Here is an 18,121-nt window from a genome sequence, read left to right as displayed (position 1 = left end):
ATATAATCCTGAATATGGCACATACAAAGTGTATAGACAAAGTTCGGTCTCTTTTGCTGCTTATAGGTACTTTCCGAGTTTTGGGAAATATATCGTTTGTTCATTTCAAGCTACAAATGGATACGATTTAACAATATATTCATTTTTTATGATGCGTTTATGTGATGATTATTGTTATAAATGGTACGGAACAGAACAGGTGCGTTCATAAATGCGCGTTTTCTTGTAAGTAGAGGACACAGCCTGCTTGACGTTCGCTGCCTGCCTTAGAGGCCCTTCTGTGCCCACTTCAGCAGAACCACCAAGTCGTTCCCAGCACAGGCTGGAAGGAAGCTCACCCGGTGAGTGTCTGAGACGCACAAACTCGTTTACTGTTGCTGAAAGCGCTCGTTTTCACTGGCAGGACCTTCTCAGGGGAGGTACACCTTTTCAGATATTATTTTGATTTTCCAACTTGGAGGTACGCATGCAATTTATTTATATAAAGGAGAGCAGATATTTCGAAGAGTATAGTGCTAGACGCGAGTAGCTTGAAGAAGGTTGTTTTCAGGTTTTGTGTTATGCAATGCCTAATATACTTAGTTGAAGGTTCTTTCAGCCACCTCTCTTCATCCGTTGGTCTGTTATGTCATCCACTTTTTGCTTCTGCCCAATACAGGATACCAGGGTGCAATGGGCCAGGTTCATAGCTGCCAAGGTTCCAGATTGCTATGTGACATTTTAATAATGTCACTGTAATTATGAGTGACATTCCAACAACTATGAGTGACACTTTCTCCCGAACAAAATCAAGCAATGAGGACGAGGGAAACATATAAATAGTAAGAAATTACACCCATTAGAGTAACAAGAAACTCTAAGATGTTAAAATTGCCGGAAAGCACCAGAAATGGAAGGGCACACACATAGCTAGGGGTCACAATTCGGCCGTTTCAAAAAGACACATTAAGCAATGTAATAAAAATCAATTAGCTGATTAAAGTACGGCGCCACCAGCTATTATTAAGCTGTGGCTGAGAGTAAGTTGCATGGCTATTCTAAGCACATAACATTACAGTACAATGAGGCATGATTGGGAGGGGGGTTAGGACAAGCCTCAGGAGAAGAGGCTGACTGAGGTACGCATAGCCTACCTATGTAGGCTGTATTATTTAAAAAATATATTTTCTGAGACACTGACTAGCAGTAATAATTCTAGAGCTCAGCGTCCGACCACCCTGGCCAGGGTCCGGTAAGTTGCCCCGCGCTTTGACCTACAAGTAATTGTACCAATGTGTGTCATGCAGCAGGCTGCAAGACTAGTCTAAAAAACATATATGGCAGAGAATTGTTTACTTTAAGATATTCCAGCAGGGATGTGGAATTCCTATAGCCCGACGCACAGGACACATTGTTTGAGGTCACGGGCAACACGTTTTCATGTGTATTTTGTCCTTGGGACAAGTAGGCCCAACCCCCTGCAGCACAAACCCTTTGGCTGCCAGTTTGCAGTACAACATTATGGATCAGGAAAGGGCACTGTCTGCAGTTAAAGTAATATTGTTGTCCATATGTTAATGATGTTTAAACTAGTATTAATGGTTCATTAATTGAAAGCCTTTTTATTAGGGTGAGTGCTCTAAGTAAATGTTGTAAGCTCTGACTGCATTACTGACACTGGTTCCAGTATAAAAATGTGTACACACGTTTTCAAAGTTTAGCAATATGAGGCTATATATAATTCTGTATACACAAAAATGGGCTGCCCCTAGAGAGGGTTCCTACAGAGTTATCTTGAGATGCAGCACCAATGGGGGCATCTCAGAAAAAGTTACAGACTGGCCTCACACACCGCCCGGTGTCATGCTTCCTCATCGGCTGTGGACCACTCAACACGGTGAAGGGAGAATAATGTCCCACATAACCGTTCACCCCTTTTAATACTATACATTTGCTCCTTGAATAAATATAGTCTTTTGATGAATTTAATGGTTTTTAGATCACCTCTCACTTTCTCACGGCCATCACCGGGCGGTGTGTGATGCCAGTCCATAACTTTTTATGAGATGCCCCCATTGGTGCTGCATCTCAAGATAACTCTGTAGGAAACTGTAGGAACCCTCTCTAGGGGCAGCCCATTTTTTGTGTATACATGGTAGAGTGAAGGCTGGCTTGCCCCTAGGCCCCCCGTGCCTCTTGTTCCCATCCCCAGCAAGGTCTGGGGTTAGTGTGTGTGGAGCTATATATAATTCTCCCAGAATGCTCTCTGATTTGATGCAAATATTTGCAGAAACTTGAAAGCAAGATTGCCGTTTCTTTACTGTCAAAATAAAATGTTCATAAAAAACACGAAAGCAGGAAAAAAACATTTAGCTAAACCACTGTAAAATTTGAGGTACCGTTTATTTGCAGCATCATTTAGTAACGTTTTGATGCATGCTTGTATTTCCCAAAAATATTCAGAATAGAAAAATCAGTGTAACCAGTTTAAATAAGATTATGGGAAACAAAAATAAACAAACATTGGCAAAGCCAGTGGGTCTGAAATTGGTGGTCCGTTTTATAGTTTTGTCAATGTGTGACTTGTTTTGGAATGTTTTTTGTAAAACCTTATTGGTATAGGAGCTGCCAGGCCCTCACCATTCTAACAAACATTGGAAAAAGCAAAAGTTGTTTTTGGTCTCAAAAAGCACACACTACCACAGTTACTGGAAATGAGCAAAACTACTTTGTGTGCCGATATGCTCCTTGTGAAGGAGTAGAATGATGTCACTCACAGTGAAGACAGACGATACATAGAGAGACAGAATTTGAATAAACTCAAAAGGTCTTGGCCAACGCCAGACCAAATTAGGGGCCCAATTATTAAAGAAAGTTTCAAAAGTGCACCCATAGTATATGTCCTAACATTAGGTGCAGCTATACAGCTTTCGTGAATTCCCAAGAATTTACAGAAGTAGGTCAAGAAATAGTACTCCAAGAAAATATTAGTGAACTGCATTTTAGCCTGAGCTAATATGCATTTGCTCCTGTGAGTGTTTGCAAGTTCACTTTCCCTCCAACTACTTTTTTCCCAACTCTGGAAGAAGGTTTACGCCTGCCATTGTCAGAAGTAAAGTGCCAACATTTCTCAGAATGGGAACAGATTAGAGAAGAGTTGTTGAAAACCCTTAAAACATGCAAGTTAGTAGGTTTGCACAGACTCAAAAGGTCATTCTAACCCTGGAACTATTATTGCTTACCACTACCTTCAGCCACAGTATGTGGATCTGCGGAAACGTGGCAACATAAAGGGATTGCAAGTATTCAAGCACTACTATGGCATGAGCCCTGGCATAATCAGAGAGGCTATATCAGAGCTCTTAAATAATGAGATTACTGCCATAATTTGTCGCCGCACTACATGGCACCAAAGGGACAAGTGGATTTTGTTACAGGTCGTGTAGATTTATGAAGCAGCCAGCCCCCTGGACATGTAGATATTTTATTAAATTCCACACCCCTGTCCAGCTATTTGGCAGAAACATGTCGAACCGCCACTGCCATTTGAAACTTTGCATTGGCCCTTAGTCTCACAGATCAAAAAGATAGTAGCAGGAACATATATTAAACAGGGCTCCGAAGACTTGTTAATATCCTGTAGTTTCCATTCCTTGACTTCGATATATCCTTTGCAGCCAATAGAAAGCTGTAGAGGGAGGGAAGAGACAAGCAAGGTGTCAAACGTGCATGACATTGGGGGGAGGGGTGGGTTAGTCAAAGGGTGCATGATTTCCCAACTAGTACACCAGATATTTTGGTTAATTTTGTCAATGATTTTATAGTCCATTTATTGATATAGGTTCTAGAAACCCACTTTGCTGAAGGGCTTGGGTAGCCCACCAATAATTGAAGAAGATTTGGTGAAATGTGTATTAAATGGCCCGTGTTAAAATACATCTTGTCGAAAAACACAAACAATGGATATGTTTGAAAGCCAACTCTAAATATAATTTAGCGTATTGGTGTAATAACGTTAAGAATTGGTGTCCGGTAACTGCATGATCATAATAAGTATCTGGCAGTGACCGTAGAAGTGCGACCAGATCTTGACACAACCTAGAGGAAGCAAGAGTCAACAACCCAGATAGTGGCCTTGTTGGGGATTACTTTTTGGAGCAGTTCCAATATATAATATCGATATATTTTCAACTAAACCCATTAGCAAATGTGTTGGTTTAGCTACAATCTTATGCCTCTCAATAGCATGTAGGAATGGGACAAGACTGACATCTGATTTACTGAACTAATTGCTAGATATGTGACAGACCCTGTTCCAGCCCCACTGGCTACTAAGCAGCCTTAGCGAGCAGCTGTCTGTTTCCCCTTAGATCGATGTGCTGCTACAGAACCAACACATTTTAAATTGAAGTATATTCCGCTTCCTACAGTCAAAGTGTGCATAGCAGACACGCATATGCCATGAATAATAGATCAGTTTTAATTTTAAAATATCAACGTCAACTAGCCACTTTGACGTGATCAGAAATGTGATTTTTAAAAAATATATAAAGTCACTATTCCAAGGAAAGCATTTGTGCATCTTTAACTTCTTGTGTTCTGTTCAGATTGATATTACTCAACCTGACATAATTTTAGCAGATATCTGGTGTCTGGCCCGGGGCAGTAACGTCGCGCTACCGGGCTGAATGGCATCATGAGAGCACTCCCAGGGAGCTCCCATGCCCGAACCCGCAGTGGTGTCTGCTGCTTTGCTATAGAACATGCTTGAGTCCTCGAACTGCTTACTTCTGCACACTGGATACCACGCCCTCCTGGCTGTCCTGCCTACAGCTGCCTAGGACTCACACAGTTTGCGGGGCTGTTTGTGAACTTGCCTTGCCACCTTGCATCAACCCCTGGCTAGACTCGTAGACCTGCCCTGGTTGCACTGTAGGGCTGCTCTTCATCTCTCACACGGAAGCACCAAAATTAAATATGCCTGCTATAATCCCCCTGCTAGAACACCTCTTCGCACCTGGCTGGGAATAACCCCTGCAATCATGCTCTACGTCGCTCCCCACTCCTTGCTGTGCACCACTGAATGCTGCCTGTCCTGGGGAGCCACGGTGCCCGACTGCGCTTCTTTCTGCAACCGTATTAGAATAAATTACATTGCACTCCAAAAATTAAATACATTTGATAGTGTTAGTGACTGACTAACTATAGTGAGCTCGCTTAAAGTGTTCACAGTTAATCTTCGCACTTTTCTCTTCCCGGGCTAAGGCAGCGTGACTCTGTACCGGTGACGACAGGCCCTCAGCCTCTCACCGCGCTTAACTGCATCATGTTACCTTGTGTTTGCCGGCCCGAGCTGCTGGTGTGCGGCGTGACCATTTAGCTCCTGAGGCTGCCTCCCCCACATCGCTGGCGGCCAGGCTGGGCAGGGCAGGTCAGTCAGAGTGACCGGTGCGAACAGCAGCGTGCTGCAGGCCGGGCAGCACCATGATTCCCCCTGGTCGCCCACGAACAAGTGAGAAACACTCAGCAGACGGGCCAGTCCGCAGCAGAGGGAGTCCTCACAACATTTAATAACTCCCAGCTGCTCTTTCTGAAAACAAGACGTGACGTGACGTTCTCCTGTGACGCTCTACACTAAACGCTGGGCTGGGGTATGGCTCCATTCCGGCTGTCTAATGACTCAGAGCCCTGCTGCGCATTGTAGCAGCACTGGCTGCCACTCTCGGAGGCTGAGCCTGAGTTGCTAGGAGGGCTTCAAAGCCTACAGGAGCTGTCCCTGCAAGCACTGATGCGCCCAGCCAGCTGCAACACACTGTTTACAGCGCGCCTTCTGTGACAGCTCTCATGTGCATTATGCGTGACATGCATTTCAGTGTGGTGATGCGGAGCACCACACTGAAATGCGTTAGTGTCACGTCTGATGCGTGATACTTGGCAGGACTGCAGGTTACTTAAGTAACTGGTTGACTTCACTTTGAGTGACTTCACATTCACATGGAACACATCTACACACTAACTAGTTTCCTTCAGTGCCAGTGTTTTTGTTGTTTGTTGTTTAGGTCGAAGCCTACTAAACAGAACTGCTGTCTGGGTGCTAAATACTTCTGTGGGTCATTCTGAAACCGTTCTTGGGAATGCATTCCAACCATTACGTACACTTGGCCTTGTGGTTTCTACGAGCGTGTTTATTTTGGTCAGTGCACTTTACTAATAGGATAACTTAAAAAATCCTCTTCCTCAATTTCACATCCATGCATTAGGCACCTGTAAGGAGGGAGTGGGGGGATGTTGAAGCACCCCCAAAATAACCATGCTGATTTTCAGAATTAAATGAGCAATAAACAGTACTTTACATTTTGTTTTTATCTTGTCACATTTGCTGTGCATTCTAAGATAGAAGTCATATGTTTGACTCCGGCTTTCAGGGAGCTTGGTGTTTACTTCTTTTTCTCCATTGCAAAGTGAGTGGATTTAAGTGATAGTCTTGTTGGGTACTGGAATGTAAAAAGGCTGTAGGTTGTTATATTTTTTCCTAGCGCTCAAAAATATGTAAATGCCTGTAAATGTATTGTACAGATATACAGTATATATCCGAATTAGGAAAGAACAAATGATGCATATTGTTTTTGTAATTCTGAAGTGTGGTGGAAGCAAATATTTGAATAGGGTTAAAACATATCAATACACTGGGTGATACTGATTTCTCCGCATTATCATGTGTGCGCTGTATAGTTTTATTAGTAAAACCGTTTGTTAGCGATGGGGTGTCTAGTTGGCAGTGGTTTGCACCTTGTCCAAGTAGGGACCCTCACTCTAGTTAGGGTGTCGCACAGGTAAGATAACCCCTCCTCACCCCCTTGGTAGCTTGGCACAAGCAGTCAGGCTTATCTCAAAGGCAATGTGTAAAGAAACATACACGCATATCCCCCCAGGAGTCCACACCAATTTAGAAAAATATTCAATATGTAACTGTATGAAAGAAGATCAAAACGACAAAAATCCAAAATACATAAGTCAAGATACCACTTGTAAAAGATTAAGCAAGTTTAGTCCTTAGAAATAAATGGATGCGTTCATCTGTAGCACAAATTACCTTAGATGCGTCACAAATCAAAGACGTGTAAGGCACGGAGGGATGAGGGGGCGGCACCGGAAAGCAAAGCGATGTGTCAGTCCTTACTGGCAGGGGAGGTGATCCGCCGGTTTCTTTGTGATAAGCAGGGGAGATGATCCTTTGGTTCCTTACTTGCACTGGAGGTGATGCTTTGCTTCCTTACTGGCAGGGGAGGTGATGCGTTGGTTTCTGGACTTGCGGCCTGGTACCTTATTGCGGTGCAGCATCGATGAAGAATCGACACACAGGGATGAAGCACCAAAAATCCAGACGTGCTGCTTTGAAGCGACAGTGGTGAGGCAAACACTGGTTTGATTCCACAGCTGATAAGCAGGCGCTGTGTTGATTCCACAGCTGCGAAGCAGGCGCTATGTTGATTCTACATCTGCGAAGCAGGCGCTGCATCGGTGCCACGGATGCCGGTGACATGGTGCTCAAAACTGATGCTGCAGCAATTTTTCAGATGCGCTACGAAGGCAAGTTGTGGCCTGAGGTGAAAGCCATGCACAATGCGTAGAGCTGGGACCACACTTTGAGGCAGGCAGCTGCGATGCATTGTTCTTTTATAGTGGTGCTTCGATAAAACAGGCGCTGGGAGTTGATGTGTGGATTTTCTCTTTAAGACCACCAGGGTACAGCTCCAAGGGCCCAGGAGCTGGATTTGGCACCACTTGTCAAGTCTGGACTCTCACCCGAAGAGTCTAGGCACTGGCAGGTGAAGTCTTTGGTGGCCCTGAGGCTTCTTAACAGGAGGCAAGCTCAACTCAAGTCCTTGGAGAACCTTGGAAGGAGGATACAGAAAGCAAACTGCAGTCATTTCACTCACAGGACAGATGCAGCAACACAGCAGACCAACACAGCAAAATAAACAGTAAAGTGGAAGTCCCTCCCAACAGTTCTACAACTCTTCTTCCCGGCAGAATGTTGTCAGTCCACAAGTGTTCTGATTTTGGAATGTCAGAGGTTCAATAGTTCTACCCTTTTCTGCCTTTGAAGTAGGCACACTTCAAGGAAAGTCTTTGTAGTGCGCAAGACCTTGCCTTTCCCTGACCTGGCTCCAGACACACTACAGGGGGGTGGAGACAACTTTGAGTGAGGACTGGCACAGCCCTATTCAGGTGTCAGTGATAACTCCCCAACCACTCTAGCTCAGGAAGGTCCACCAGCCTGGCAATTATCATAAGGCAATTATGCAAGGCACACCTCAGCTCCCTTTGTGTGACTGTTTAGAGTGAATGCACAAGAGCCCAACTGTCAGCCAACCCAGACGTGTATTCTACAGACAGGCATGGTTAAGCAAGAAAATGCCCACTTTCTAAAAGTTGCGTACATGTTCTTTAATTACCGGTTACTTTTGACATGAAATAAATACAGAATAATGATTTAAAAAGCATTTTGGACTTTGGGATTTCTCAATCCAATTACGTCTATATGAATATACCAGGCACAAACCTTTCTCAAACCCATAATAATTTCTCTCAACTTGGTGGCTCTTAGGTGCACCACCTATAAGGGACGTGCTCAACACAGAAGTGGGTCCTGTTCCATTGAGGGTGAACCACAGCATCATCCACCCACCCCCTTTAAAAATCTATTTAAAAACCAACTTCACCAAAAGTTGTATTTTTAAATTGTGAGTTCAGAGACTTCAAACTCCAAATCTCTATCTGCTCCCAATAGGAATTTATATTCAAGGCAATCCCCATGTTACCCTATGTGAGAGATAGGCCTTGCAATAGTGAGAAACAAAATTAGCAGTCTTTCGCTATTAGGACATGTACAGCACACCAGTGCATGCCCTACCTTTTAAATACACTGCACCCTGGCCATGGGGCTGCCATGGGCCTACCTTGGGGGTGCCTTGCATGTAATGAAAGGGAAGGTGTGGGCCTGGCAAGTGGGTGCACTTGTCACGTCATAATGGCAGTTTAAAACTGCACTTCGACACTGTAGTGGCAGATCTGAGACATGTTTGCATGGCTACTTATGAAGGTGTCACAATCAGTGCTGCAGACCCACTAGCAGCATTTGATTTACAGGTCCTGGCCACCCCTGGTGCACTGTACTTGGGACTTACTAGTAAATCAAATATGCCAATCATGCAGAAACCAGTCACCAATAAAATGTAGACAGAGAGCTTATGCACGTTAGCACTGGTTAGCAGAGTCCTAAAGTCAACAAAAATAGGTCAGAAAAAAGGAGGAAAAAGGCAAAAGGTTTGGTAATAACCCTGCAAAAAAGGGTCAGGTCTGACATTTTATGTCTGTGCAAATGACCTGGTCATTTCAATAAAAAATGTGTTCGCTGTAATGGCAGTGCGCTACCACACCATTCATACTCCACTGTATGCCCTCCACTCTGACAGTTCTATGCCACTTCTATGCCACGCCACTCTACACAACTCCAAGCCACTCTCCTCTACGCCACTACACAACACTCTACTCATTGACACTCCACTTTTATGCCACTCCACTCCACTTTTACGCCACTCCACTCTATGCCATTCCACTCTATGCCACTCCACTCTATGCCACTCCACTCTACGCCACTCCATGCCACTTCACTCTACTCCATTCCACTCTACACCCCTCAACGACATTGTTCTCTATGCCCGCCACTCTGTGTCATTCTACTCCACTCTACAACACTCTACTCCACTTTATGCCACTCTACACCCCTCCACTCTACAACACATCACTCTACACCACTCCACTCTACTTTGTCACTCAATTTTACAAACTCTACTCCACTTGACCCCACTCTATGCCATTCCACTCTACTGCACTCTGTGCCACTCTCCGCCACATCACTGTACACCACTCACTCTATACCACTGACTCTACACCACTCTACTCTACTTCACTCTACTTCACTCTACTCCACTTCACTGTCTGACACTCCACTCGAGGACACTCCAAGACACTCTGTTCTATTACACTCTACTCTATTCCAGTGTACAGCACTCTACTACTCTACACTCTACGCCACTCCACTATATGCTACTCCACTCTACGACACTCCACTCTATGCCACATTGCGCCACTACACTGCACCACTACACTCTACGCCAATCTCCTCTACGCCATTAACTTTTAGCCATGCTAAACAGCAGCCTTGCAGGAGGACAACTTGGCTGAAACACATTTGCAAAGCCAATAGCTCTTTCATATGCAGGACCTATTGGCTTTGCCATTTCTGTATGGTGGGCTGATGAGATAGAGGGACACCTTTGAAGTGAGTACAGGGCATATTGCAGCATTGTCAGGTCTTGTCTCCTGCCGATGTGTTATAAATTACTTTTGGCATCGCCTTTGTTTATCTGACTACTGTTGTTTCACAGCATCACCATATTATGCTCCTGGACTCGGTACTGCCAGTGATTCTTTAAATAAACTTTGCCCAGGAAGACAGACAAACGTTATCATGTTTAATTTGCAGCACACTTGTAACACTTTTATTAATGGTAATATGTCTGTCTGAAACACAACTGGTGCTCATGTTAAGCGCTGTGATACTTCAGGTCGAGTTTGCGCTATATGAATCTCCCCCCAAACCCACCCAAATTAAAACTAGTTTGGGTTTTAGTATCTAATATTTTATACTTTGAACCCTTTTTCCTTACTTCTTGCCTTATTCTTTCTTTCCTTTTTACTTTCCATCTTTCCTTCTTTCATTTTTCTAACTTTTTTCTTTTCTTCTTTTTTCTTCTTGCCTTCTTTCGTTTTGCCTTCTTTCTTTTTTCCTTTGCCTTCTTTCCTTTTGCCTTCTTTTCTCCTTTCATCCTTTCCTCCTTCCGTTGTTTTTTCTTTTTGCCTTCTTTCATTTTTTCTTGTTTCTTTTTGCCTTTTCTCTTTTTTCTTTCTTTTTTTGTCATCTTTCTTTCTTTCTTGCTTTTTTTTACCCTTTACCCTTCTTTCCTTCTTGTTTACTTTTTTGCCTTTTAGCACATTTTTTCCTTTTTCCTTCTGTCATTTTTCTTTCTTTCTTTCCTTCTTGCTTTCTCTTTCCTTCCTTCTTTTTTTCTTTCTTTTCTTTTTGTCTTATTTTTGCCTTTTGTTTTCTTTCCTTTTGCTTTCTTTCTTTCCTTCGGTCTCTTTCTTTTTTGCCGTCTTTCCCTCTTTCTTTTTTCTTTCCCTATTTTCATTTTTTTACCTTCCTTTTTTTCTTCCTTTCTTTTTTGTCTTTTTTCTTTCTTACCTTCTTTCTCAAAGGCAAACGGCAGCCAGACCAATTGTTTTTTAGGTCTGTGTTATCCAAGACCTTTTGATTATACAAAAATTATGTATAACATAGTTATTTACAGGGGTTTTCCATCCGTCTTCATCCATTAGTCTGTGATTGTGCAATTCACATTTTTCCTCCACCCACTCCAGCATGCATCAATGGTCAATGTGCCAGCCCACTTCGCCATTGACGTACTTCACTATGAGTTATAGCATACTGCCCTTTCACCAGGATCACATTCACACACAAAGTAGTGTGAGGGAATACTATGGTAATGTGTTCTTATTGAGACCAAAAATATCTTTGTCTTTAGCCAATGCTTTTTTTTTTAGTTGATTTGAGAAGGACTCAAATTTTAAGACTCCATTTATACTCAAAACGCAAAATAAATATGGAAACATACTAATAAGATGTCAAGAAAAGAAATATGGATGAATACAGACAGAAATGTTAACATAAATACCATAAAACCGGGAGTCCTATTTCTGGTGACAAAGTAAACAGTCACAACTTGCCCAGAGTTCTTAACTTCAGCTTCCATTTATTTATTTGTTTGTTTATTTTTATGTAACGCTACTCAACCCATACTAGGGTGTCGGAGTGCTTCACATTACAAGCATTGGCAAAGACAGTAGGCCTCACCGTTATGAGAGTTCCAAGATTATGGCTGTGCCAATGCTTGTTTATAAAGATTTGATTTAAAAAGTGGAAGGATAAAACAATACTGGAGGAAAGGCAAACACATATTTTAAGGTATCTAAAAACTGTACACTGAATTCAGTAGTTTGTCTTTATATATAGTATAGTTTATGTTTCAAATATGTATGCTCAGAAACTCTGAAAATAATTTTACAATAATAAGGAAGTTGAAAGGAAAACACTTGCCAAGGCCTCTTTACTTTCCACATGACTCAAAATTGAAACAAGCTCCAGCAGTTTTGCAGTAGCTCAGGGTGCAGATTTATGGGCCTACAGGAGAAGAGACATTTCTTTTGCAGTTATGCTAGTTACCTCTTCTGCCTAAAACACCAGCTGAATGAGTGCAGCAGCCACCCTTCCTCAGCGCCATAAAAGCTTTTGTGTGCCAAGACCGGAATTTTGAAGCAGTATGTGGAATACAGGAGATAACTCTCAGTCTGCTCTTTAGTAATACCCTGTGGAAAATATTGCTGGGATTTTACAGTCAAGCTGGGACGGGAATTAGGACAAAGCAGAGCGCTGGGATGCATCACTTGAGGAAGAGAGCAAGAAAACACATGCACTCTCATGGAGTGCTGAATGAAAAAGAAAACAAGCATTGGCATAGTCAATAGGTCTCGCCTTTGGGACCTTATAAGTATTTAGTTATGCAGCACAATATCCTTGGTGCATCAAGTGTTGCATGGCTGAACACTTATACGGTCCCAAACACGAGACCTATTGGCTATGCCAATGCTTGTTTATTATGTGTTCTGTCTGTAGGAGAGTGAAGGAGTTGAACACTGGGACGAATCCCATAACTCCTAATAATTCTTGAAGCTGCGGTTCAATAAATTTACAGGATATGAGACAGATAGATTCCTTCCTTTTAATTTTATCACAAGATCGTAAAGAAATTCATGAAATGCAATAAACTACTGCTTGCGTCAAGTACCAGAGGCAAGTAATGCAATATACTCCTGTTACAAATGTATATTAAGACTTCAATTGGTACAAATAAAGGGTAAGTGTGGTTTGATTTTCACCCATAGTCTCCAGGGGCTCTGCCGGATGTGTTAAAACTAATGTCGACGATATCGAGAGATTATTGTTAGATAGTCAGAGGAAATGTAGACTTTCATTTGATAAAGCACCTGTTGGACAGCAAAATATGCTTATTTTTACTCTGGTTTGCGTCACACAAATTTCCTTTGAACCCAGAAGGGGAAGGGAGAACACGGTACAGTACCATCATTCTATTTAGACACTGGTCATAGTTTTCTGTATTTATTCTAGAGAGATCGAACCACAAAAGGCAGGCACAGCACAACACAGCAAACTTAAATGAAAGGTAAAATTATTCTTTCTGTCAGCAGAATGGCGAGAAGTGAAATGCAGCATAAATTGTGTTTGCTGCGCCTGAAGCATAACAAAGAAAAATACATGAACGGGGTGCCTTGGCAGCGGTTATTTAATAGTTTATTCCTAATACGTCATCATATCGTGACCAGGGTACTGATAGCATTTGGAATGTCAGTTACAATGCAAAGTATTCGTAAATGTTGGGAAGAAGAACTTGCGGCTCTGGAGCGCTTTCGCCTTTGTCTGTTGTGGTGTTATCGTGAAATCTTTATTCACTGAGTCCTTCGATATAAATCTGCAAAGACCAAAGTATTCTTTGTACATCCCTGCATCTGAAAAGCAGCGGACTCGATGGTGTAGGGTTATGCAATATATTCCATCCAAAATTGAAAACAGTTTTTCTGGTTGCTTCTAGCATAGGGATTTCTCAATTAAAGATGGTGGTTTCTTATCAAAAAATTACATTGAAGCCTAAATACAGATGGTAAATTTTTAATTAGCAGCTACACATTTTTAAACTTGCAAAAAACATTAAAAATTGTAATGATCGAGTCGACAGAGAGAGCAGAAGCAGACAAGCGCGTGCGCCTCGCGCTGCAGCGGGAGAGAGAGGCGGAGGGGTGCCCCCACGAGTGGAGCGCGCGCCGGGGAGAGCAGAGTTGTGCACCCGTGAGTGGTGCTCGCGCTGGAGAGAGCCGTCTGCTCTTTTCAAAGCACATTCTCGTGTTTGTGGCGCGCCGCTGCGCACTCCCGCAAGGCTTATGCCTCCACAAGCACGAGTATGTGCTTGGAAAAAGAGCTGCACAGCGGCTAAAGGTCTCCTATGTATTGTATGTGCACTGCGTAGGCGAGACCTAAAAAGCTGTGCCCTTAATGTGAGCAGTAGAAGGATACAAATTAACCAATCAAATGGATAAAAGAAGCTATGCTTCAGGAGAGGGACAGACACAAGAAGAGGAAGGCAAGCCATTAACCCCTTGCATGCCTTTGATGGCCGGGAGCCGTCGCACGTCACAGTGCAGCATGCAAGGGGTTAAATAAAGAAAGCAAACAAGACTGACAATAAAGCCAACCAATGGTAAGCAGTGGTGGTCTCTAAGCCACTGTAAAATGTTGCTATGCTCTAATAGAGGCTTTCGCCCGGAGGCAGCTAAATGCTGACCATAGGCAAGACCTAAAAGTAAGATACAGTATAGAGAGGCTTATAAATAGCGCTCCCAGTTTTGTTTTATTTATTTTTTGTGCATTTCCGTCTGTATTTATCCATATTGATTCTTTGCTAATTTTATTTGTATTAATCTATATTTATTTAGGTTTTTTGAACAAATGAAGTTGAAACTAGTTCCACATTTATTTAAGCAATAAATGAGCACTCGTGGTTGAATGCCTGACATGATTCAATGTTATGAACACCAACAGATGATAAATCAGTGCACTTATATGAAAATATGCAAACCTTAATATCAATCTTGTGCATATTTACTGCTGTTTAGGCCTCTTTACTAGAATTCCTTTATTTTTTAATCCCCCTTACCTGTAAATCTATACAGCTACTGGCCTGACAATCATGACAGAAAGCATTTAGAATCACTTAAAAACCAACCCAATTTCAGTTTTTATCCATATTTCAAAATAAAAACAGAAAGGAAATTAAGTGTATCTGCCTGTATTTCTCCATAAAAATCACTAAAAATGGAAAACAGGGAACCATATAAAGTAACAGCTCACAGTTATACATTATGTTCAATGTCAAAATATGCAGGTAATATGAAATTCACATTCGGCCATGTGAGGTTCTTGGTGAGAGAGATGGAAATTGCCAACATCACAACAAATGCTAGTTTTACCCAAAAAGAGAACACCATATGAAAACATAAGGCCAAGGGAACCACGATTTTTAAGATGCGGGGATAGGATGACCAGATTTTCAAAGCCAGAAACTTTTCCACCAAGAACTGAAATTACAACATTCGTCACCATAAAAAAGAATATGTAATAAAACTACAACGTCCCAATATATGCATTCTACCGGTAGTATCATAACGTGAATTAAAGGCACATTTGACGCAGTCGTCTATATAGCAAAAACTTTTTTGTGGAATGCAGGCGTTTGTCCGGCCTAGGCAGGATGTGTTTTGAAGAAAGTGTAGCTCATCCCTAAAACAATACACCTATTTTTCGGTATCTGGTTTCAGTAAAGGGCAGTGTCTGCTGTTAACATGGTCTCTTTGCTCTGACAAATGTTTCAGATTCAATAACATACTTTTTAAATTCTATAATATTGCCTCTCATATCTTGTTGATTGAAGCCAGTTTTTAGTCATTGCAGGATTAGGAATCTCAAGGCTTTTTATTAACTCTCTTTTAGCCTGACACCAATATCAAGTAGAGTTATTACTTTATGTACTGGGTGGGAAGGTAAGGGGAACGCTTCTAAATGTTGTGATGACCGAGGGCAAAAGGTTTCTCCATAGACAAAACATTTTTTGTTTGCTGACAATGCTGAGCGGACTGCCTTTCCACACTCGTGGACGCAACAGCCACTAAACGTATCGCGATTCACTAAGGAGTTTGCCTGTAATGCACACATTTGTGCAGCTTTCCAGCCGCACAATGGCAGAGTTTTGAGAATAGACGAAAATCATGAATCTGTGCTTGTGAGGACTATTACTTCTATGAGTGCAGATTTGCTATCCCCGTGGCCCCAAAATGGACATATCTTGTACCTGTTATTTCTGCACTCTGATTTCCTATTATCAGCACCACTTTTTGTAATTGCTGATTTGTCAAAATTATTTTGGGTTATTGATTACGTGTATGTAAGTGAGCATGTTCTAACAGCTTGCTCTGTTGTTTTAAGTACAGCTCCTGATTTCTTCTTGGCACTATGGACAGTGAGGTGCTGCGAGATGGGAGAATTGTGGACCTGATCGATGACGCTTGGCGGGAGGATAAACTTCCCTACGAGGATGTTGCCATCCCGGTGAATGAACTGCCAGAGCCGGAGCAGGACAGTGATGGCACGACTGAGTCTGTCAAGGAACAGGAAACCAAGTGGACAGATCTAGCATTGCAGTACCTGCATGAAAATATCCCACCGGCAGGGAGCTAGTGATAACACACATGCTTGTCTTTACTGTAAATACTGCAACCTTAGTGGCATCAGCCTGTGATACTGGGAGAAATTGGTAGAAACACAATATAAAATGGTCTCATGTGATGGGGCAAGTTTGATAAAGTGTTAAGCCTACTTTAGCCTTTTTTCTGTTATTTATCTGTTTTTCATTAATATAAGTTTGTTACCTACCATGTGGCTGTTGCCGAATTGAGTTGTGTTCTCACTCTAGTGTGAATGCTTGGATTTTTGATTCAATATACAACTCAGATTTTGTTTTACGTAGTTGATTTCCACAACCCTAGATATACATGATGCGAATGATGGTCTTCGTGGAGGTTAGTCTTCAGCATATATGTTAATTAAAGTTTCCTCATACTTTAATTATAAAGGGGTAGCTCACAATGCACAGTCGAAATTATATTATCTGAGCAGATAACAGAGCAAGAGATGTAAATGTGTCTTTCAGTAAGGAGGCCAAAGGTGCCAGAGAGAGGCTGACCTGCTTATTATCTGTATGTTCTGCCAATGTCTTTCTAGTTATACATCATCATTCACTAGGATGATGATGGTAGGCATTGTTTTGCATCCTCCTCCTCTCTTGATATGCGCCGGTCTTCTTGGAGAAGAAGCTACATACTTTAATATCTGATGGATTTTTGAACAGCAATTTTCCCAACTAACAGTTGCTTTGTCACCTCCTCGTGCCTCTATACAGTTCTCCTGGCTGCTCAGCAGCCCCTATTATGAATTTCTTGGGCAGTGTAGTGTGTACCACAGACCCACCTTGGAATGGCAGCCATTTTAGTGGTTTTACTGTACTATTCCACATGCCAATGGCCATTTTAAAATGGTAAGTAAAAAAAAAACATCCTGGGTGTTGCCTACAGTAGCTTTTGTCACCATTCCACATACAAACAGATACATAGAAAAAAGTTTTTTTTGGGGCATCCCTGTTTAGTCATTGGCTTTGTGCATGCTTTTTAACCCAGTGATTAAGGATACAGTGGACTGGTGCAGGAGTGTATCTGACTCCATAGACCCCTCCCTGGCTGATGCTGCTTTCTTCATTGTTTCACTGAAGGAAAATGTTGACCAGAAAAGTGACGAGAGGCCTCATTTAAAGTCTTACGGGCAGTCTGCGGGCCTGCCATCACAGTGAGACTATGGCCTCCGCTTTCCTAGCAGAAGACCGCCTGAAGATTCAGAGCTCCTCACCTGTCTGGCCGGGATCTCTGCGCCTTCACTGGAGTTGCTGCTCCACTTAAAGCACTGCCTTTGCTAAGCAGGTGCCCACCAGCAAAATATTTCTGCAAGAGTAAATTCCCAAAAGCCGGAGTTTGTTCTTGCAGGGCAAAATGACAGTGGTCCGACATGCTTGGAGCTTTCTCCCTACATGGGACTACCATGTGAGATATAATGGTCCTGGGTAGGGAAAACAAGTGATAGTTTCCCTGCCTAAATAGGTGCTATGTATTGCACATGGTAAATTATGAACCAGGAGAGTCAGATTTCAATGGATGAAATAAATAGCATCTATTTCCCCAACCAACACATACTCGGGGCCTAAGTCTCTTTTGGCTATAACCAGTTTTTGCTCACCAGGTCCTGTCACATGGCATAGTTTGATTGGCTAAAGGAAAGATCTTG

The 18,121-nt window shown here is 42.4% G+C and overlaps 1 protein-coding gene across 7 annotated transcripts; it reads left to right on the top strand.

Annotated features, from left to right (window-relative positions):
- The first annotated feature begins 222 nt into the window (after positions 1-222).
- ANAPC13 (anaphase promoting complex subunit 13) lies at positions 223-16,611 on the top strand. Of its 7 annotated transcripts, none has more exons than XM_078664445.1 (2): positions 223-341; positions 16,217-16,611. In XM_078664445.1, exon 2 carries the CDS (start codon positions 16,244-16,246, stop codon positions 16,466-16,468), a length of 225 nt encoding a protein of 74 aa, XP_078520571.1. In that variant the 5' UTR covers positions 223-341; positions 16,217-16,243; the 3' UTR covers positions 16,469-16,611. The 7 variants fall into 7 exon arrangements, with proteins under 7 accessions (XP_078520571.1, XP_078520570.1, XP_078520568.1 ...); XM_078664444.1 differs by having other exon boundaries at positions 229-341; positions 16,222-16,611; XM_078664442.1 differs by having other exon boundaries at positions 276-419; positions 16,222-16,611.
- The last annotated feature ends 1,510 nt before the right edge of the window (positions 16,612-18,121 follow it).

The sequence above is a fragment of the Lissotriton helveticus genome, chromosome 10 (genome assembly GCF_964261635.1).
Source record: "Lissotriton helveticus chromosome 10, aLisHel1.1, whole genome shotgun sequence".
NCBI lineage: Eukaryota > Metazoa > Chordata > Amphibia > Caudata > Salamandridae > Lissotriton > Lissotriton helveticus.
The sequence above is the reverse complement of the archived record's forward strand: the minus strand, read 5'-3'. Positions and strand labels throughout refer to the sequence as shown.

What these genes read in the sequence shown, in the direction of transcription:
- ANAPC13 (XM_078664445.1), top strand. Translation starts at nt 16,244, where the DNA reads ATGGACAGTGAGGTGCTGCGAGATGGGAGAATTGTGGACCTGATCGAT.